General features: G+C 47.2%; 1 protein-coding gene across 2 annotated transcripts in view; it reads right to left on the bottom strand.

Annotated features, from left to right (window-relative positions):
* OLFM1 (olfactomedin 1) overlaps positions 1 to 22536 on the bottom strand; it is a 213290-nt gene that overhangs the window by 144340 nt on the left and 46414 nt on the right. Inside the window, exon 1 of one of the 2 annotated variants that reach the window (XM_086921050.1) lies at positions 1215 to 1557. The exons of the other annotated variant lie outside the window; for it this stretch is intronic. Coding sequence (XP_086777176.1) covers positions 1215 to 1364 — 150 coding nt within the window. The 5' untranslated portion in view covers positions 1365 to 1557. Of the gene's footprint in view, positions 1 to 1214; positions 1558 to 22536 lie in introns of those variants that run through there. 2 annotated transcript variants of the gene reach the window in all.

Raw genomic sequence — 22536 nt, forward strand, 5'->3', positions numbered from 1 at the left:
TCTCTGCATTGCTCTGCTGGAGGATTTGTGTGCAGTGCAGACCACCGGCTGCCCTGCAACCTGCGCACGGCGGGACTGACACAGCATCACCCAGTGAAAGAAAGGGGTGTGCGGATAGCGGCACGAGGGAACTTGAGGGTAGGAGGGGGTACATGTCACAAGCTACAAAGACTTTCTAGTCGCAGTGTCCGTAGCAAAGGCCACTAGTCGTTAGTTCAAGTGCTCTGCTCCTAAGAAAGAGGCGCTATAAATAGTAATCTCACATCCCATGGCAGCGCCTTCGCGAATAACCGGGGCGCTGGTCTGCCCAAGTAGAGCCCACTGAAAAAAAGCATTGGGGCGAGGGGACACCCCGGTTTAATTTAACCGCCACCATCTAATATGTTCCCTGAACGGAGAGCGCATCCAAAGCGCTGCGAAGTGCAGCTGGGTCCCGCAGCACACACAGTTCCCTTCTTTGGAACGGAAACAAGCGCCACCCATCCACTGCCCACTTGATGGTCCTAGACTGGAAGATGCAGAACAGCTGTAACCCTCGGAAGGGCATGTCCAAGGCTTGGGTAGCGCTGCGTTCTGCCACAGGATGACTGCCCCCTAGGCACCGCAAGCAGGCGTGCACGCGCGCACTATGCATGGGTTTCATTCTACATTCATTTAGATTCCCCCCCCCCCCCCACCACCCCCTCACTGTGCATAGCCTGAACTGTAGGTAACAAGGGCGTCCCGTAGAAGTACACGTCCAGGGCGTGTGAATAGGCAGAGACTGCCTTCAGAAGCCTGCTTCTATGCACTACAAGCAGGCGTGCACCGAGCACCCTGTGTCTGCCTTCCATTAGAGGCTAATCTGAATTATCCACGACCCCTCTCTGTGCTTAGTCTGAATGGAGTATCACAGGGGTGTCCCAGTGAAGCACACACCTAGGGCAGCTGTATGGCCAGGGGCTGCCTTCAGAAGCCTGCCTCTATGCACTGCCAGCAGGCGTACACCGAACACCCTGTGACTGCCTTTCATTGGATGTTAATCCGATTTCTCCAGGACCCCCTCACTCTGCTTTGACTGAACTGTGAATAACCGGGTATCCCGCTGAAGCGCACGTCCAGGGGCGAGTGCACCGCTGCGGTCTGCCCCGTGCACCGTGAGCAGGCGTGCGCCGAGGACCATGTGGCCGCCTGGCACGCCGCGGCGCCGGCCCCCACCCGGACGGCTCACTTACTCCCGTGCTCCGGTCCAGGTTCCCGGCGTTGGCTGCAGTCAGCTTGGTGGTGTTGAGTCCCACCAGGGAGGGCAGAGTCTGCGACATCCAGTTGGTAATCATGGCCATGGTGCTCAGGACGACCCCAATCTTTAGTAAGGGCACCGACATCTCGCCTGGGAGCTCCTCCTCCGACCCCTGCGCCGGACGGGCTTCATTCTGAGCAGACCCAGGGCCCCATGGCGCTCGCGGCTCCCCGTGTCGCTCTCCAGCCCCCCTCGGACCCCGGCCGCTTCTTGGACATCCTGAGCCTCCGGTAGACCTGCTGGAGCGGAGGGCGCCGGCTGGCTGTGGCCCAGGTGAGCAGATCTAATGCCGGGACGTCTCCACCGGGCAGCAGTCACTGCAGAGGCGAGGTGCAGGGGAAGCAGGGCACGCCCCCGGGTGCTTGGCAAGAGGGGTGCGTGTGTGCATGCGGCGGGGCACCTTACACCTTTGCAACCCCACACACTAAACCGACCGGCTGGCGTGGCGTGGCGCGGCGCCCTGCTGACAACGCCAGTCCTCGGGTCAACACCACAGAACTGGGAGGCAGAGATGCGAGTAAAGCTCTTCTCTGAAGGCAGAAGGTAGAGAGAAGGGAGGGAGGGGGTGGGGCTGACAGGAGCCGGCCAAGGAAACGCAATCTGATGTCAGGATGCTTTGCAGAGAGGGACCGCCCCCTCCAGTGCTTTGGTACTGGGAGGTAGAACGCTGGAGCAGGGGATGGGAGACGAGACACCCTGAGAACAGATAGGAACCGACCGGGGGCAAGTGGTGGACCCCTCCTGAAACCTACATTGAGAGGTCCGAGGTTAACTGTGCCCAGTATCCATCTTCTCCCATGCCAAATACATCACCAGCTGACTGTACCCTGCGCCGCGAACCTTGTAACGCACGCCAAACTGAAAGCTCCCCCTGAACTTTCACAGGCCAGCCACGGACAGCTTCTTCTGCGCAGTGCGCACAGAGACTCACCCCCTTCTGACCCGGCCTGACTAGTCAAAGGTTCCAAAAAACATGCTATTAATTCAACTAAAGAAAACGATCGGTGTCACCGCTCAGCCATCGTTATAGGAGTGAAACGCACACAGAGCACGGCCAGGACGCTTGCACACTCGGGGCTTATGTAAAGCCCCTTGCGCCACTTTTGCGTCATTTTTAACATGGGGGAAAAGTGACGTACGGGTGGCGCACGGGGTTTGTAAATAAGCCAATCGGCATTTTGAGATTACGCGCTTTCTAGGTTAGCTAACACTTTCATCTAAGACGCCCAGCATGTGCTTGTCCGCAGCAGCCACGCGACAGACAGCGCACAGAGGCGGCATCCTGCGGGGCGCTTAATGGAAGCATCTGTGTCCGAAATCCCTGCATCTTGCGTTTCCTAATCCGGGATAGGGTTTAAATGTCTCCGCTTAATGTCAGTGATACATTAATCCTCGCCGGCGGTGCTGCCTGCCAAGGAAAGCGCCTTCTTTCTGCTTTGAGGCGAGCTCAAGTGGGGAATGGAAAACGCCCCTCCCCGCTCTGGGACTTCAAGATCAGCACCCTCTTATCTCGCAGCAGCCACGGTGAGAAGACAATCTCTTAACTCCCCCCCCCTCCTCCCCCCCTTAACACCCCTCTTTGTAAAACGTCTTGTAATTATTTGCTGTGAAAAATGCACCCTTTGCTGTGAAGTGTAAATGTGTGTGCAGGATTACAACTCTGTAGCCGAGATTCAGCACGAGAAGCGAATGCTTTAAAAAAATGCGTCCAGTTTCGAGAGCACTCCGACTGTCTTTGTTAAATTAAAATTTCAGGACAATGGTTGGCATGTCCGCTGGGTGTTATGCAATTCCTCTGCAGCCTGAAATGAGTGACTATGTAATTGTTATCTTCTGGCGCCATCCAGTGGAAAAAGCTGGTAGTGCTGCCATTTCCTTCAAACGTGTTAGGAATATGTTATGCCTACAAACGAAACTGATGCGTTCGTTCATTCATGGTTCTTTCTGCTAGAGAGATACACATGTTTGGTTATGTCATGCCTTATGAGGTGGATGGCTCTCGTGGGAACATCCCAACTGCATAAAATATACAATTTCGATTGTCAAAGTCTTAGTTGTCAAATCTTTACATTGAAGTGCCTGCATTTTTCTTGAAAAGTATGTATAATAACCAGTGCTTGAAATGGAAAAATTGAAGTGCAGGTACTCTGTACCAGAGCACCTGCTTGTTTCTGAGACGTTCCGGCAATCTCCAATTAAAAGTATAGCTTTTCTCTTGAGAAGTGCCGGTACCCTCCCTTTCAAAATAAAAAAAGTGCTGGTACTCTATACCCAGTACCGGTCCAAATGAAGAACTGATAATAACTCGTTTCTGTGCTAGTTTTGCAGTCCTTCTGCAATGCGTTTCGGACTGGTCGGTCAGCTCAGCTGCCACAGCAAATCTCAATACACATTTCACTGGTCCCAGTGTAGTCTGAATAGTCAGAACATGTTGATGCAAAAGAGAACCAGCAGTTGCAATGTATGTGATCTGGACCTCGAGTCATGGTATTCATTGTATCGAAATAAAAAGCATTGGCAAAACCAATAGGTTTCGCCTATGCAATACCTATTGGCAGGGCATTAAATGGGGTGAAAACGTAGGGAGGTTTGTAAAAGTGATGTGGCCTATATAATTAAGGGTGTGGCTAAAACATATAAACTAAAATCCCCCATAGAGTGCCCCGCAACCCGCACATTTGTATACAATCGCACTGCCTTCAAACACAACTCAATCGTGGCCATTATAAACACCTGGATGTGACTTATTTTAAAGTATGCATTGCACAAAGCAATACACTACACACAAAAAATACAAAAATGTTATATCCTAGAAGCACCATGCAGGCCCTCATCACAAGCAGACTGGACTATGGAAATACACTCATTGTAGGAATCATGGCACACCTCAAGATGAAACTTCAGAGAATCCAAACCTCAGCAGCAAGACTCATCCAAGACATCCCCAGATGTACTCACATCACACCCCAGCTCAAGAAACTACACTGGCTCCCAATTCAAAAGAGACGCCAGTTTAAGATGCTGACCCACACCCACAAGGTCCTGCACAGCAAAAGTCCGGCATACAGCAACAAATGCATGACTTTCCAGCAACCGACAAGACACCTCTGATCCACCTCCCTCTCCCTCACAACACCCCTCGGATCCACCGAGCCAACAGTGCAGGATGCTCATTCTTGCACCTGGCTGCCAAGGCATGGAACAACCTCCCTCTGCACCTCAGGGCCTCACCATCGCTCCAGCTATTCAGGATGCAACCAAAGACCTTGTGGTTTGAATGATCACACAACCACACAGCAAATTTCTTCTCCAGTGCCTGGATCCCTCGCAAGTGACTTGCCTTGCTCAATAAATAACTGATTGACACTCTTAGGAGATGCACAATTAAGTAAAGCACGTGGAATATAGACATGAATGACATTACCTTGACATTTCTTTACACTTATTATTCAGAGAGTAATGTGTTTTTGCTCGTAAAGTTGATATGAATACAGGGACTGAAAGGGACCCATTTCAATGTCTGTTCTTACTGTTGGGCCTGAGACCCGGAGGGACCCAGCGCACTTAAAGCCCTGCCTATTTGCATTGCCAATGTTTCTTAAAGCTGTTCCACATATCGTATTTGCACGCCTTGTGAAGAGAAATGTCAAAGAAAGACAGTATCTCACTTGAGGCTGGTAGACAGTTGAGGAAGGTATTTACAGCTTTACTGCACTGTCTGTTGCTGAAGCCTAGAGGGTGCATTGGAAGTGTGTGTGCAGGGTGGGAGGGGGTTAAACTCCACACACACATGTGAATTGGAAATGAGGTGCAGCTTGGCAAGAAAAAAGCGCTATGACGCAGCTGGACTTGATTGCATTATATCGCTTTTTTAAAACTTTAAGTTATATTAAACAGCAGCCTGGCCTTCTGTGTAATATATCTTAAAAGCATTGAAAAAGCCCACAGAACTTGCATAGGTGAAACCTATTGGGTTTACCAATCCTTTTTCTTTTACATGAGAAACATAACTAATAAAACTGTACCAAATTGCACATAAAATGACTAAGTTCGAGCTCCTGACTCCTGGACATGAGTTGACTCAAGGGCTGGCCCATCAGAATGAGTTCATAGAACAGTGCAAAAGGAAACAGAGATCAAGTATTCTTGTGTTACGGGTGTAGTTTCCAGTTCCCCTCTACATGCTGGTATGTGTGGCTTAGCGTCCCATAACATGTTAGAAAGGCAAAACAAATAACATGCCAGAAAACGCAAAGGCACATACACTGCTTTAGAAGAGTTTTTCTTTCACTTGATACAATTTAACATCTTGGATGCTATTCTGAAAACAACAGGCATATTTTACTTAACTGTTCCCAAAGCAAAGTGTGGAAACTTTACTATCTACATTGGCTAGAGTGTTGTGCATCAATATTAGTAAAACAAGTAGATTTAAAGACAGGCAACGAAGTCTAAACAACACCCATTTGGCAATCTCACGAAAAAGCATTCCAATACGCCTGACCTCTAGCACAGGTGGCTCATGCACATGAAGCATGATTGCGTCGGATCAGACCTAATACAACTCCGCTTGCATGTTCGTGTAGTCAAATTTCAGAGGCAGTGGGCCAGGGGCAAAAAATAAACCCCACCATCACTCAATAAATATAGCTGCTAACTTCAATAGCACACAAGATGCAAACCAATGACGTTTAAAGCAAGGAAAAAATAAAGTAAACAGTGAAAACCGGCCATCAACATTTGTCCTGAAACCACACAATAAAGCAGAATTGTACGAATGAGGCTGAAAAACCCCACTAGGGGTGGGGTTATGTGTTGCTCATGTTTGGCCCGATTCACAGAACTAACTTAAGACATCACTTTAATAACTTTAAGACTTTCAGTATTCACAGAAGGCATTTAGGAGTTCTAAAGTTAGGAATCTATTTCTGTGAATACCAAAATGAGTAAGTGCCTCCTGTGAATACCAAAATGGTAGTAAGTTTAGGATTTTGTCTCAAGCCAGTTCTGTGAATCGGGCCCAATATTCTGACCCATGCGTTAACTACTATTTACACATAGGTTGTAAAATCGAGTTTAAAGGTATTTAATACATCCGATAATTTTCGGATGCATTAAATAACTCAACGTTTGCTAAGTTTCAGCAGGTTAAACCTACCAAAATGTAACTGGGCAAAATATACAGTATTTACCATATCATACAGATTGTGTCGCATTAAACACCAAAATCCACATGTTATTCCTCATGAACTTGTGATAGGTGTTATTTATTGCACCCGATAAATAATGTACCTTGTAGTATCGTTATTTATCAGAGGGAATTATTAACACCTTAACTCGCAATCAGGCCCTAAGACGCGGAACCCAGCACTACTATAAAAACCAGTGTCTTTGTAGTTACGTGTTAGACCTAGCATCTTTTGATATGGTTTCCCAATTCTTTTTGTTTCCCACTGACTGTTTTTGACTGTGTGCTGAACTTCATTTTTGCTGGCTTTAGGAACGTGAGCACTGTACCAGTGCTGATCAGTGTTAACATGCAAATGCTCTATGTCTAAACTATGATGGTAATTGGTTTTCCATGACTAGCATATTTGATTTACCAGTAGGTCCCTAGTACATTGCACCAAATGTGGCCAGGGCCTGTAAATCAAATGCTGCTAGTGGGCCTGTAGCCCTGATTGTGTAACCCACATGAGTAGCCGTTAAAACATGTCTCAGGCCTGCCACTGCAGAGTCTATGTGCGCAGTTTTAAACTGCCATGTCGACCTGGCAAGTTCATCTACTTGCCAGACCCCAGCCTTTCCTTTTATTACGTGTAAGTCACCTGTAAGGTAAGTCCTTAGCTAGCCCCATAGGCACTACACAGTATATTTAAAAGGTAGGACATGTACTTTTGAGTTTTACATGTCATAGTAGTGACAAAAATGCTAAAATAGTTTTTTCCTACAGCAAGGCTTATCTATACCATAGGTTAGCATTGAAGCTGCTGCCTTGTAACATTTTACAAGTGTATCTTCCAATTGGGAGCTGATGGAAAATTGGAGTTTGGTGACTCTGGACTCACAATTTAAAAACACATGTTTTTTAAATTGAAGGTCGAAAATGCCACTTTTAGAAAGTTGGCATTTTCTTACTTTAACAATTCTGTGCCTCTACCTGACCCTAGAGTACACATCTGAGTTGGATGGCAGGTCAGCTTTGTGAATTCTCTCAAGACAGTCACACACAAAGGGAGCTGAGGTGTTCCCTGCATATCCCGATAGCCCATCTTCAGGCTGATGGGTCTTCCTGAGCTAGAAAAGTGGGAGACGTTGACACTTGCACATGAATACGGCTGTGCCTATAACCACAGAAAGGGCTGCATACCCCCCCCCGTAGTGTGTCTGGAGACAGGGCCAGGAATGGCAGGGTCTTGTGCACTACAAAGGCCTTTATTTGATGTCTCACTACTTCAAAGGATACAATGGGTATAGGTACTGGACCACTGACACCATATATTCAGAACACATCAGGACTCAGGACATTTTGCCAGGATGAAGAGCTGTTGTACTGCCAGGAGGGACTGCCACTTTGCTGTTTGCTTTGCTGTGCTGACCTGCTGTCTGCTGCTTCTTGCCTGGGAGTGAGAGGACTGGACTTTCTCTTTGCATCATGCTTTCTAAAGTTTTTCCAAGGGCATGAGTTGAGCTTGCTTCTTGTTGGAATCTCAGGGCCATCAAAGACTTAACCTGCAGCACCTGGGCTCCTCTGCAGAGAGAGTTCCACTCTACCAAGTTAATGTTAATGTTAATGTTACTAACATGTTTAAAGCGCTCTGTTACCCTTAGGTGTCCCTTCGCTGTATGTTACCATCTGAAGAAACCTGTGACTATGCCAGTGGGCAAATGGTCTACCTGAAAAGCCAGGTTTTTAATCCCTTCCTGAACGTAAGAAACTCAGTAGAGTTTCTTAGAAGGATGGGAAGACTGTTCCAAGCCTTGGTGGCACAATAACGAAAACTTCTCTCACCCCAGCTCATTTTATTGAAGCGGGGGAGAGTGACTTGTTTTGCTTGCATGGAACGTAAGGTTCTTCCCGGAACGTACCACTGAATAAATTGCTTCGGTGGTACCAAATCCAGTTACTTTGCCCTTGGAAGTGAGTTTGCTGTGCTAAACAAGGAGAAAACAATACATCGACTTAAAGTGTGACATTGGAGCCAGCGCTGCTCTTCGACCCCATGCTGCTGCCTGCTCTGGAGCTGTGGTCCCCACTCAATGAAATGACTCGGACTTACAATGCAGGCCTGGATGCACCTCCAAAAATCTGCAACAGCATGAGTCTTGAGTATGATGTCAACAACGTCCATGATGCCTGACTCTGCCACAGCACCTGTGGCCCAGTGTGGTGTGTAACCCTGGGCGTAGTTTGCGCAGTAGCGCTACGCGTAGCTATGTGAAGTGCACTTCGCACAATGCACGCTACTCGTTAATACGCAAACTGCATAGTGAGGTAGGTAAAATGCTGTTTGCACTGATTGCACTGTGCTGGATGCTTGCCCGCACTGTGCAATCATTGCAAACAGCATCTTGCACAGTGCAAGCGGTTGTTTTCTGCTGCTCGAGTAGATTTGTACTCGAGCGGCAGCTTTCTCAACGTGGACTGGTAGTTTCTCATCGCGAGCTGTCGTGAGCATACGCGACCACTTGCAATGAGAAACCTGACCTCCCACATTGAGAATCTCACCGGGAGGTTTATTTTCCATGCCAGCGATCAGCAACTTGATGTTGCTGATTGTGAACAAGGAAAAAGTCTCGCCGGGATGTTGATTTTGCTCTCTTGCTGTCGCCAACTAGACGTTGAGGACCACGAGCAAGCAAAAAGAACCCGCTATGCTACGGTTCGTGTTTTTGCACTGTGATATGTGCAATTCGCATAGGGTGTAGTAACGCATACTACGCATGCTCCGCGAGCGTAGCGTAGTACTACGCCCAGGGTTAATGGTGCGACATCGGCACTGTCAATTTGACATCTCACAGCTTGAGCTTCCAAGCTTCATCAACCCTGCACCATCATAAGGTACTTATGCCTCGCCACTGCTTCACTTCCCCTGTGCCTAACAATGTCCCTGGGTGCCAGCAGCTCAATGACTCTGCCCACCTCCAGGAACTGATGCCTCACTTGCTTCAGTAATACCTCACCTCCGTTTTGCAATGCACCATCCAGAGCACCAACGGGCCAGCAACCTGAATAGCAGTTAGGACTCAATGCTGCACGGCCTCAACGACGCCTCACCTCCCCGGCTCCATGCAATGTCTTTGTTATCATCTAACTCCAAGGTACTGTAACCAGGGTTAGTGCTACTCCATAGCCGGCCCGTGCTCCATCACAGTCAGCCCGAAATTGTGGTCATGGCTTTGTCAAGCATGTCAAGAATAGCCCCAGTCAGAGCTATTTTTTTTAAAATGATATAACTGCATTTAAAATTGAAAAATTACTTTTTTGCTTTGTGTAACTTGGGTTTTTGTGATTTTGGTCTTGTTTTATTCAGATAAATATTGGCTATTTTTCTAAACTTGTGTGGATTACATTTGTGGTATTCTCAAGGTGCTACTGTGTGTTCACACATACTTCACACATTGATTCTTTAGTGTAGCCTGACTGCTCTGAGCCAAGCTATCCAAAGGTGAGTGCAGGTAAACTTTTAGCATGTACTACACTTACCCTGAGTAGAGTTTGGGTTCCTCCTAGTACAGGATGCATACTCTGAAAAACATTTCTAACATTACCCAAATGCATCATAATTTTATGTAAATTGATTTGTCTGATGCATTAATCCAGAATTGCTTTTATTAATTTTTCAGGCCCTGAACTAAACACGAGGCACCCTTTCTGTATGGCTTTTCTGCGTGAAAGGGGCATTTCCATGGGTGTTGCTGTGAATCTGAAGCATTCCCAGATTTGCAAGGAATCGCAAACCTGGAAATGCGTCAGATGCTAAAGGCACTCCAGGGGTGGCATTAGGGAGGCGCAACAAGGAGAAATAGATTTTTCTCCTAATTCTTTCTTCTTTCTATGTGTTCTGCAGCACACATAGAAAGATGAAAACACCTCTCATGATTGTTTTTGTGCAGGAAGGTCTACAATCACCCCTACAACTCAGACACCCTTGTACCATGACGCAAGGGTGCCGGTGCTGGCGCATGGCAGACCATTGTGCACCAGCGCAGGGGAAAAGGACAGGAATGCGCAGGATCTTACAGATTCGGTGCATTCCTGCCCTTTTCTTTTGACGCAAGGTAGTGCAGCAAGATTCCCTGCGGCACTGCCCTGTGTCAAAACCTCGTAAATGAGGCCCTTAGAGTGAATTCAGAAAAGTAGAAAAATTGCACCTGCAGGCCAGTGGAAGGACACTGGCCACAGGAAGTTGTACTTGGTTCATGCTCAATGGCAGGGACAAAGACTGGGGCGAAGAGTGAATCCCAGAAGGAAGCTGGAGGCGAGGAGGAGGCGTTGACCTATAGGAAGCAAGAACACATATTGACATGGGAGCAAGCCAATGGCAAGTAAAGTTTAGTATTTGGCACCTGCTCTAAGCCCCGTATAAGATTGTTTTTTTCATTTACAAGAGAATTAGCGAGCATAGTACAAGGTACTGTGCTGGTGAAACTTAAGAAGGTTGAGGATCTGAGTTTATGACAAATAGCTCTGCAGCAAGCACTCAACCTACTAAGATTTCCTACTAGATAATTATAATGTCCAGGAATATTTCGAATTTCCTTTTCTCCTTCTCTACTACCTTTATTTTAGCTAACTCTAGATGTTCGATACTTTTTGCAATACAGCTAGCATTGGTATAATACATTTTTTTTTATTTTCCAATACTTTTTGAATGCTTGCTTATGCCTTCACCGACATTCACACGAATAGGCTTCGTTTTCTTGTGTTCACTGAATTTTACAGAGAACAGAAGTTTAACAGACAAGGCATGAGTGGTCATATTCTTTAAAAATCTATGCACATCCGGTTTCTGTTGAATGTTTGATAATATTTTTGTTTTTTGTGTGAATTGACAAACCCCTATGACTGTTCAAGAAATAGTCAAAAGTCATACGTTTCCAGGAGTGCGTAGGTGTAGAGTGCGGGTTGTAAACTCAGCATTTTTTTTTTATTTTGTAAGAAAATATCATCTATACATTTAACTCCCCCTCCCCTTTTTTGCCACATGGAGAACTTTTTCTGAGGGTGCCTGGGGCTCATCCTCACCCTCTCTGTGCTCTTGTTCAGCCTTATTTAAGGCTAGTTACAGGGGTACACAGATTTAAAAAAACACACGTTATGTTATGTGTTATATGGGTATTTATTACGCGCGCAACTACTCTTGAGTATCCTGGCGCGGAGCAAAACCACATAGAAATCGAGAGAAGCGGCATTTTAGTAAGCTTAATTGAATAAGTGGGTTTTAAGGAGCTTTTTGAAGCAGCTAAGGTCTCTGGTATCCCTGAGTGTGAATGGAAGGGAATTCCAAAGGGTAGCCGCTTTAACCGAGAACGATTGACTGCCCAACCTAGTTCGCTGGAAGCGGGGAATTACCAGCCGACGTTGGGAAGCCGACCTGAGGTATCGACTGGGGACATGAAAAGCCACTCTCCTCTTGAGATAAGCGGGGCCAATATCATGTAAGGCTCTATGAGTGAGAACCAGAGCCTTAAATTGAACTCACATGTCAATATCCCTGAATGTTAATAAAGTTATATCTTTCTCGGTGTTCACAACACCCATTGGCTAGTTTCCTGGCCCTTCCTCATCCCAGTATATAAAAAAACACCCCTCCCTAGCACTAAAACTACAAGTACAGAAAGTGCACCAGGTCAGCGGTATTTGAAGTGGTAATACCCCACCAAGTAAGTACAAAAACAACTCAGTGGAGTATTTCTTGCTGTATGCCTCCCCACTTCCATTTCTCCCTAACTCCAAGTTCAGCACTTTGGATTGCAGAATAAAGTGGTTGCTCTGCATGTCTCCTCCATTTTAAGCTGCAAAAACATATTTTTTTCAGATACATTAGCCAGGTTTTCTCTGGTGACATCATTGAAGGTGAAAGAGCGTGGTATTACTGCACAAGTTGTTATCATGATTCGGGGGAAAAAACACTGGCACTTGCATTGGGACTACTGACATGTTGACAACGAGGCTCTAAGTGGATTTTGCAGTTAGAAAAGTCTGAAAATCCTGGGAATACTTCCTGCAAATTCAACTTTTTTTGTGGCTCATTGTTGCACTTAGAATGACAAAATACAGTAAATTGTTCTTTATGTTCTAACCTTACTTCCTCGAGTAAGGGGTTCAGAAGGATGGAACTGTCCTAACATGTGATACAGGAAGTGAAAATTGCCGAAACATATGGTATGACATTATAATTTGTTGACAAAGGCAGACCATATACTTCTGGCATCAGTAAGGCAGATATACCACTTTGGTAACTGTGTGTTAAAACAGAGAGCAAGCTTACAGACAAAGACTTTCACTGTCTGTCCCAGTGGTTCCATTCCACACTTTTCTAAAAATTATTTATGTTCCCTGAATTAGAGCATCAAATTAGTCTGCTATTTGGAAGTTTCTGTGTGTTAGTAGTATGACACTTAGCCAGAGGAGAACTAACTAACTTTTGTTTTCACAGTCCACCCCCTTTCGCTGCTAAACCGTTCTATTTGACTTTCCTGTCTGGCTTGGTCAAGACTGTGCTTCAGGCTTGTGTTGGAGTTGGCCCTTTCTGCAGGGTCACCCCCAAACCTTTTGCCTTCCTCCACCCCTTTTTGCTGAATATTATTTTTGGTCTTTACTACTCTGAGCACTTTGCCCCTGATAACCGATGCTAAAGCGTATGTGCTCTCTATTTAAAACATAGTAACATTTGGCTTGTCCACAATAGGCATATTTAATATACTTATAAGTCCCTAGTAAAGTGCACCACATGTGGCCAGGGCCTGGAAATTAAGTACTACTAGTAGGCCTGCTGCACTGATTGTGCCATCCTCTTCATTAGCCCTTTAAATATGTCTCAGGTCTGCCACTGCAGAGCGTATGTGTGCAGTTTTAAACTGCCATTTGACATGGCAAGTTAACCTACTTGCCAGGCCCAACCCTTCCTTTTTGTTTACATGTACGTTACCCCTTAAGCTAGGCCTTAGACAGCCCTAGGGTGCACTGTATTTAAAAAGTAGGACATGGAAGGAGGAGCTTTGCGCGCACCCAAGATGGCCGCGTGAGCACAGGGCTTCCGAGACCCACGTAACCTCCCGAATATATCCTGTCACTTATCCTGTTCGCTGTTGACGTCTTCGTGCGGATGAACCACAGGAGAAGCGAAAACTGAAATTTGTATCCTGATCGGACCCCGGAGGCCCGAGTAGTGGCGCTGGAAAGGTTGCGGCATTCGCCTCTTGGATTCCCGGCGCCCAAGTTGGCATGGTGCCCAGGGCGTAATTGAACAACAACGGCCTAAGGCAGCAGAGGCGCCCGGTTCGGTTCCACTTTCGCTTTCACTTTTGGCACTTGGTTTGGATCCCGAGCCTCGGGACGCCTCATTCACTTCGAAAGCTTGTATCCTGAGTGGTTCTTGGGCGTGTTGAACAATATTTGGAGTGTTGGCCTTGGACTACAGTATAGGCTGTCTTTTTTGCCAATTTTTACTCCTTTGCCCGAGGGCCATTTTGGACTTTCGCTTTCTTGACTCCTTGCTGCTCTAACATCTTGGTCGACATCCCTTACAGTTGGGTTCTGTCTACTGCTCTCTGGTTGGCCTGCCTGTGTCCTCCCTCCTGCTCTTGACTTGGATAACATCTGGGATTATTCCGAAATGGCGAGCAAACCGGAGGGGGACAAACAGAAGTTGAAAACCACCATACGGGGTGGCTATACCCAAACCAACGTGATGGATCGTTATGCTCAGGTTAAGGGGTCGCCCAGTGGACCTAGTCGATCACTGGAGGAGGCGAGGGGTTCATCGACTCCGGTAACGGAACCAATTTTACAAGATGTGATGGCCGCCATCGATGGCATCAAGTCTTCCCTCGGAAAGGAAATGGAGACCCTTGCTCATAAATTGGATACAGTGGCGAACGATGTGAATTTGATCCGTACGGCCCTTACAAAAACCAATGAAAAGGTCAAATCGTTGGATATAAAAACATCGAGCTTAACCGCTGACATCGCTGACCTGCAGATCGAGGTCCGTAACCTAAAGTCCTCCAATGACATTGTTATCCGTCGCCTGGAGGACTTTGAAGGGAGGGCTCGGCGGAACAATGTCTGCATAATTGGTGTTCCAGAAAAGGCGGAAGATCAAGCAGCTGACCTCTTTGTTGAGGACCTTATGGTTAAACATCTAGCCCCCAAGGAACTGAGCAAGTTTTTTACGGTGGAACGGGCCCATAGGATCCCGGGTGGCAGACCGAAAGTGGGAGCCCCGCCGCGGCCTATGATAGTGCGGATTTTCAACTTTCGAGATAGAGATGCTATCCTACAGGCTTCGCGGGCAGGTGGACCCTTGAAGTTTGAGAACTTTTCTATCAGTTTCTACCCGGACTTCACGCAGACGGTCCAGAAACAGAGACTCTGTTTTTTGGGGGTGAAAAGGAGACTCTGAGAGATGGGACTCAAATACGCCATGCTTTTCCCGGCCAAGTTGAGGATCGAGTATAACGAACGGGTCCACTTTTTTGATAAGCCGGAGGTGGTGGCCGATTGGTTGGACACTCTGCCGGCCCAGCAGGAACCAGAGAGTCAGTCTGGTGGAGCAGAGGGAAGACTTGAGAGGCAGGAATGAGTGCCATTTGCCTGGTTTCTGGGGACACTGGGGGGGTTGATACTGTGATGGATCCAATTCCGATGTACATCTGATTGTTGTTCGAACGGGGGGTTGCAGGACTATCAGCGGGTCTTTCTCCTCCTCAGCTTTACTTCTTGAAGTTTAGTTTAGATGTGGGGGCGACAGGCACACTGCGAGTTGGGGTGGCTCTTTAGTCATAAGCAGGGGTGCAGGGTGGGGGGTGTTGCAACGGGTTGTTTTGGGGAGGGTGGTGGAGGGGTGTTGGTTTTCGGGTTATTGTTTTTGCAAGGCACTATATTGCTGGACATTTTCATTGATGTGCTGGACTTTGCTCCGGATTGGATCTTCTTTGTCTTTTATGATGGGGGGTAGGGGGTTGAGGTTGATGAGTTGTAATGTTAACGGTCTGGGGGATAAGATTAAGCGTGGGGTGGTACTGCAGCTTCTGAAACGTCACTCCCCTGATGTTGTTCTACATCAGGAGACCCACTTGGTAGGGAATACATGTCATGCCATAAACAGGAAGGGGTATCGTCTAGTTGTACACTCTGGGTTCTCTTCTGGGTCCTGGGGGGTTGGAATCCTTATTAAGAACGCTCTCCCGCTTGAGGTGGACTCCACGGTCCTTGACGATAGGGGACGCTATGCAGCTGTTTCGGGACGGTGGGAGGGCCGCACGCTTTCCCTGGTCTCTGTTTATGTTACTCCCGGTCTCCAATCTACTACCTTTGCTGATTTGGGACGGGTTTTGCTCGATCTCCCTGGGGGATCTTTGATACTGGGTGGAGATTTCAACGCAGTGGTTTCTGCCATGCTCGATAGACACCCCCTAGGGACCTAAGGGGGGGCGCATGGTTGGCTGCCTGACTTCATGGACACTCTAGGTCTGGTGGACTGCTGGAGACTGCTTCACTCTACTCAGCGGCAGTATACGTTTCACTCGGGCGCCCATGGTAGTCTCTCTAGGATTGATTAAGTGTTGGTGCCGGCTGCACAGGCGTATTGTGTTATGGAGGTCAAGCACATGGCCCGGGGTATTTCCGATCACTCCCCGCTGTGGCTTTGGTTGGAATTAGCATCAGGTGCTGAGGGACGGGTAGCCCCGATTAACCCTTGGTATCTTCGCAATTCCAAGACCCTCAGTGAGCTTGTAAAGGCTTTGGAGCTCTATTTCCGGGAGAATGAAGGTTCGGTATCCTCCGCGGTCTCATTATGGGAAGCGTTTAAGGCCGTCATTAGGGGTCAAGCTCTATCATTGATTGCTGGAGTAAAGAAGCAGAAAGAGGAAGATGTGGTAAAGATAGAGACTGAGATAGTTGACTTGGAACTAGCGCTAGACCAGGAGGTGACCCGTTCTAGATTGCATGTTCTGCAATTGAAGCAGCTGGAATATAGGACGTTGGTGACGGAGGCTGCGAAAGCCCTTAGTCGTCAACAATAGGGGCATCTCTATGATGTTGGGGACAAGGCAGGCAAATTGATAGCATGGTTGGATAGAAAAGATAGAGCAAGTTGTGTGGTACCGGAGATTGAGACGGAGAGTGGGGCCATGATGATCGACCCACAAGAGATAGTGGAGTGTTTTGCCGATCATTTTCATACTGTGTACTCTTCCGTGTCGGATAGACCGGAGGAGGACTCTTGCTTATTGCTACGAGATATTGCCCTCCCGAGTCTCTCTGAGGTGGACAGGGAACTTATGGATTGTACAATTACTGCAGACGAGGTAGCGTCAGCCATGCGTTCCCTACGTTCCGGTAAAGCAATGGGTCCCAATAGTCTGCCAATAGAGTTGTACAAGCTCTGGCCTGACAAGATTGCTTCATATTTAAGGGACATGCTCCTAGAGTCCCGACTCCCGGGACCGTGGTTTTCTCCCCCGCGACCAGAGGTTAGCAACGATAGTTGTAATACACAAGGAAGGGAAACCGAGGAATAAGTGTGCCTCATACAGGCCGATTTCACTGTTAAATGCCGAACCTAAAATTCTTGCCAACCTACTGGCTAATAGATTGATCAAAATCATTAGTGCCCTCATTCATTGGGATCAGTCTGGTTGTATTCTGCATAGAAACACAGCGTTGAACCTTCGGCAGGGTTCTCGCGAGGGCCGCGACGTTGCGTGAGCCGGCCATATGGGCGTCTTTGGACGCCACTATGGCATTCGATACTGTGGAATGGCCGTATTTGTGGGCGGTGTTGACTAAATTTGGTTTCCGGCTGGACTTTATTGCTTAGGTGCGGCTTATTTATGCAGACCCCCTCGCTCAAATTGTGGGTAACGGTCGCGTTTCGGCTCCGTTTTGTCTCGTGCGGGGTACCAACCAGGGTTGCCCGCTTTCTCCCGTTTTGTTCGCAGTGGCCCTTGAGCCCCTCGCTGCGTGGATCCGTTGGGAGCCCTCCATGAGGGGTATTTACTGGTCTCCTGAGTACGAGGACCGAATCTCCCTATATGCAGACGACATCCTGCTTTACTTGACTTCCCCTAGGAAGTCTCTGATAGTGTTGTGTGATGTTTTGACTTCCTTCGGTAGAAATTCGGGCCTGATTATCAACTGGGCAAAATCCTATCTTTATGTCCTCTGTGGTGACACTCCGGTTTTGCCGCGCAACTGTCCCATCCAGATAGCGCAAGAGGGGTTTAAATATCTTGGTATTTATGTTTTGATGGACCCCCTGGTTCGGTATGTAAAAAGCCTTCTCCCTCCCTTGAATCGGTTGAAACGAGATGTTGTGGGCTGGCGTCAGCTTCCGCTTTCATTGCTTGGGCGAGTGGCCCTCTTTAAGATGATGTCTCTTTCTCATTTTTTGTACGCCCTTCAGAACACGCTTGACATAGTTCCTGCTAGTTATTTTTGGATAGTTGAGGGTCTACAGAGGAAATTGTTGTGAGATGGCAGACCTCATGTTGGGTTTGCCAAATTGACGCTTACGTGGTACGATGGGGGTATTGCTCTTCCCGACATTAAACGGTACTATTGGGCATCGCAATTAGGGGCCATCAACCACAGTATGTATGGCCCCAAGTTAAACCCTGGTTTCGCCATGGATAGATGGTTACTTCCCAGGGGCAACTATTATAGGGCGCTGTATTCTAAATCAGTGGTGAGGTCTTTGTCGGGGCCGATGAGGACGGCCATACGGGTCTGGCAGGATGCCACTAGTGCATTAGGGTGGAAAGATCGTTTGACCTTGGTGACCCCGCTTTTCAGATCTGACAGGTTTGGTAAATTGTGGAACACTAAGGGGTTCGACAAATGGGATCTTATTGGCATCAACAAGGTGGCAGACCTCTGGGCTAAGGGACAAGTGAAGGCGTTCGCGGTCCTGCAGACTGAGTTTGAATTGGGAGGGGCTGAGTATTTCCGTTATGCTCAGGTTCACCATGCATTGATGTCAGTCTTCCCGGAAGAAGAGGAGATACCGGAATCTACCCCACTTGAGGACCGAGTGTTGGACAGTCATATGCCGGACAGTACCATCTCCCTGGTGTATAAAAAATGGATTAACCATAGGGCAGACCTTCTGTCGAAATTGCGAGATCAGTGGACCCGTGACGGCCTTGAGCTTGATGATGAGGACTGGCAGTCGGCGATCTCCTCTCCCAAGGAGGTCGCGATTCCGGCACGACTCAGATTAGTTCAACTCAAAATATTGCACAGGGTATATGTCACTGGTCCTTGTCTGGTCCGAATGGGCTTTTCTGAGGAGGGTCTGTGCCAACGGGGTTGCGGATAGTTCGGTACGTTTCTCCACATCATCTGGGTGTGTGGGGAAGTCGCTGTTTATTGGAGGAAGGTCCACGAGGTGATGCAGGAGGTCACAGGTGTGGCTCTTCTGCCAGAAGCCAGGCGCTGCCTGTTGAATGTTTGGGAACCCACCGACCATAATGTAGCTCAGACTCAATGGGTGACTCAAGGGGCCATGATCGCTAAACGTAATATTGCACAGCTGTGGGGGTCCCAGAGGCCTCCTACTCTTGAGGTGTGGATGGAAAACATGAATTGGTGCATGTTCAGGGAAAAAACTGTATATCTGGCTCGGGGTCGTCCCCGGAAGTGGCATAAAGTCTGGGGTCCTTGGAACCGTTATAGAGGAGACATATGTGTACCACCAGTGACAGCTGTCCTTGAAGTCTCGCTTTCCCCCTGACCCTACATTAATACTTGATTGCTTTAATGTCTTTGATGCCTCCTCTTCTCATCTCCCCTTCCCCCGTCAATGTGTTAATCATTCTATTGTCTATTGCAATGATGTTCCACCCTTGCGTAGTCTATACACTTCATGTACTTTGTTGTCGCCTTGCTTGTTTTTTCCAATAAAAAGAAATATATAAAAAAAAAAGTAGGACATGTACTTATCAGTTTTGCATGCCCTGGTAGTGAAATACTCTTAAATTAGTTTTTCATTACTTCAAGGCATATGTCTCCCACAGGTTAACATTGGGATTACCTTGTTTACATTTTATTTGTGTAATTTCCAATTGACAAAAGATAAACGTTTGAAGTTTGGTGTGTCTGAACTCACAATTTAAAATCCCAACTAATGGTGAAGTTGGATTTTAAGTTGCAAGTCTGAAAATGCCACTTTTAGAACGTGGGCTTTTTCTTACTTAAACCATCCAGTTCCTCTGTCTGTCAGAATGCATATCTGGGGTGGGTGACAGCTGGGCTTTGTGCATTCCCTCTGGACATTCCACACACAAAGAGAGCTGAGGTTTGCCTGATAATTCATTCACATCCAGATGGGCCATTAACATCCTAATGGATCATCTTGGGCAAGGAGCTGACACTTGCACTTGAATAGGGCTGTGCCTGTCCCCACACATAGAGCTGCATACCCCCTGTAGGGGACTTTGTACCCTTCAAAGGCCTTTCTTTGAAGCCTCCCCCACTTCAAAGGCTCACATAAGTATAAGTAATGGACCCATGACTTCGGTACACATCTGGACCTGAGGACATTCTGCCAGGAAGAAGGGCTGCTGTGCTGCCAGGAGGGACTGCTACTCTGCAGAACTGCTTTCCTGTATTGGCCTGCTACCTCTTGCCTGGAAGTGAGAAGGGCTGGACCTGCATCTATACATCCTCCAAGATATAAGTGACTCCAAGGGCTTGCTGGCTTGCCTCCTGTTTTGATGTCTCAAGGCATCAAACATTTTCTTATTTATTTATTTATTTTATTTTTGCAATTTTTAAAGCGCGCAAATACCCATACCGGTGTCTCGGCGCTAGTGTTTACAGAGCTCACTGATGGTGTGACGGGGGAGTTAGGAAGAAGAGAACAGCCATGTTTTAAGGCTCTTTCTGAATTTGAGGAGCGTGGGGGCAGTTTTGATATGGAGTGGTAGGGTGTTCCACAGTTTGGCCGTGGCGGTTGTGAAACATCAACTCTGCTTCAGCTGCTGGACTCTGCCAACTGTTAGCCCTGACCTGTCAAGAGGTGCCAATCTAGTCCTGGGCCTGAAAATGTGTTCTGCAGCTGTTTATCTTCCAAACCCATGCATAATCGCCTTTGCGCTGATTAGAACCGCTGTATCTCCTTTGATGCCAACACAGCGCCCCTTCGAGGACATTCCTGCATGCTCAACGACGATGTCGGACCTGACTGTGAGTTTCAATGACGCATTGCCTTCTGCACAAAAGGGTTTGACGATAATGTGTGACCAGTTTGTGTGGCCTGATGATGACGCATCCACCCGACTGAATAACTTGGAAATGACACATTGTGCTCTCGCCGTTGACGCATCCTCCGGAAAGGTACTGTTTTGAATGGGGCCTGCATGGCTCCTGTATACGACCCCAGCTTGAACTATTGGATTTACCCCAGTCAAGCGCAACCATATGTCTCCACTTGCCGTTTTATGTTTTAAGCACTATATTTCAGTTTAATCTTTGAAAAGTCATATCTCCACATCAACCTAATGGATTTTTGTCGTTTTGGTCTTGTTTTACTCATAAAAGGTTTCTTTATTCTTCTAAACTGGTGTGGAGTCTGTGGTTGTGTGAACATAGCCTGACTTCTCTGTTCCTAGCTATCAGAGGATAAGCACAGGTTGATTTAGATTGTGTATCTGACTTACCCTGACAAGGATTTTGCTCCCTATTTGGACAGGGTGCATACCTCTGTCAACTAAAGACCCAGGGCCTCATTTATGAGAAATGACGCATCGCTGCGTGAAAGCAGCGATGCGTCACTTCTCAGTGCGCATTCCTTGCATCATGATTGATGCGTCATATTTATAATATGACGCATCATGTCGCAAGGAGTTACAGATACGTCAGTATTTCTGACGTATCTGTAGGCGCAAAAGTGACGCATTGCTGGAGTGTGTCATAAAAGTGGCGCAACTCCAGCAATGTGTACTTTCACATGGGCAAGTCTCATGTTGTTAGTGCCTGCGTCAGTCTTACGCCTGCCATGAAGCAGGCGTAAGATTTTGACACATTAGCGGCAAAGAAATGGCGCAGTGAAATCTTATAGATTTCACTGCGTCACTTCCATGACCCTTTCTTGCGTCAAAACGCCCCATTTGCATACATTATACCTGGTGCAGGTATAATGTGGCGCAGGGGTTTACAAAGTGACGCATCTACCTAGATGCATCACTTTGTAAATATGGCGCAACAATGCGCATTTCTTACGCCACTGGTGCGTCGGCGGCGTAAAAGTGACGCACAGCCTCATAAATGAGGCCCCCAATTTCTAGCAGCTTCTGATCTAAAAAAAAGACATTTTGAGGTACAAACCATTCTTCAATATCTCTTGGTCTCGATTATATAGTTGCTCCGCTAGTTAAGGAGAAACCCTGGTCGGGCATCAAGATGAAATCCATCTGGACTAGGCTGTTGGAACTGTGAGTCCATTGATAGGTCTGCCGGTTACAGCAGCATTCCCATTAAAGAATGTCATAATCTTACCCAGAGAAAAGTGACTAGATTTGCAGCACTGAACATTTTTGAAAATGTTTGATGGCTTAATAGGGATCCAGGGATTTTCTCCAGGGTAGGTTCAACTGTACACTCAATACAACACTAACCTCCCGACAGAGAAATCCTGCACCACATCCATCCCATGTTCATCTTTTTATCTCCTGTCCCAGCCTCCATACTTTTATGACTCTGCCAACATGCACGTGAAATATTTTCCTTGCGTGGGTAGGATGGTGCAGTCTATGCTGTCCTGTCGGTGTGCAGCAACCCAATATTAAGTTGCGCTTTGCATCTATGCCCCTTCTCAACGATACAGCTATTGTCCTCTATGTTCTTTGTATAATGGTTTTTAATGGGGGTGGTACTCCATTGTTGCCGCTCTATCCTCCTGAGGTCCTTATGCTTTACATTTTCACATCACAGGTGTCCGATATGTAACGCCGATAGTCATTATACAGGTGGCAGAATGATGGTGTTATAAAACCTCTATACTGCTCAAAAGCTATATCTTTTC

This window comes from Lissotriton vulgaris, chromosome 5, assembly GCF_964263255.1.
Source record: "Lissotriton vulgaris chromosome 5, aLisVul1.2, whole genome shotgun sequence".
Classification (NCBI taxonomy): domain Eukaryota; kingdom Metazoa; phylum Chordata; class Amphibia; order Caudata; family Salamandridae; genus Lissotriton; species Lissotriton vulgaris.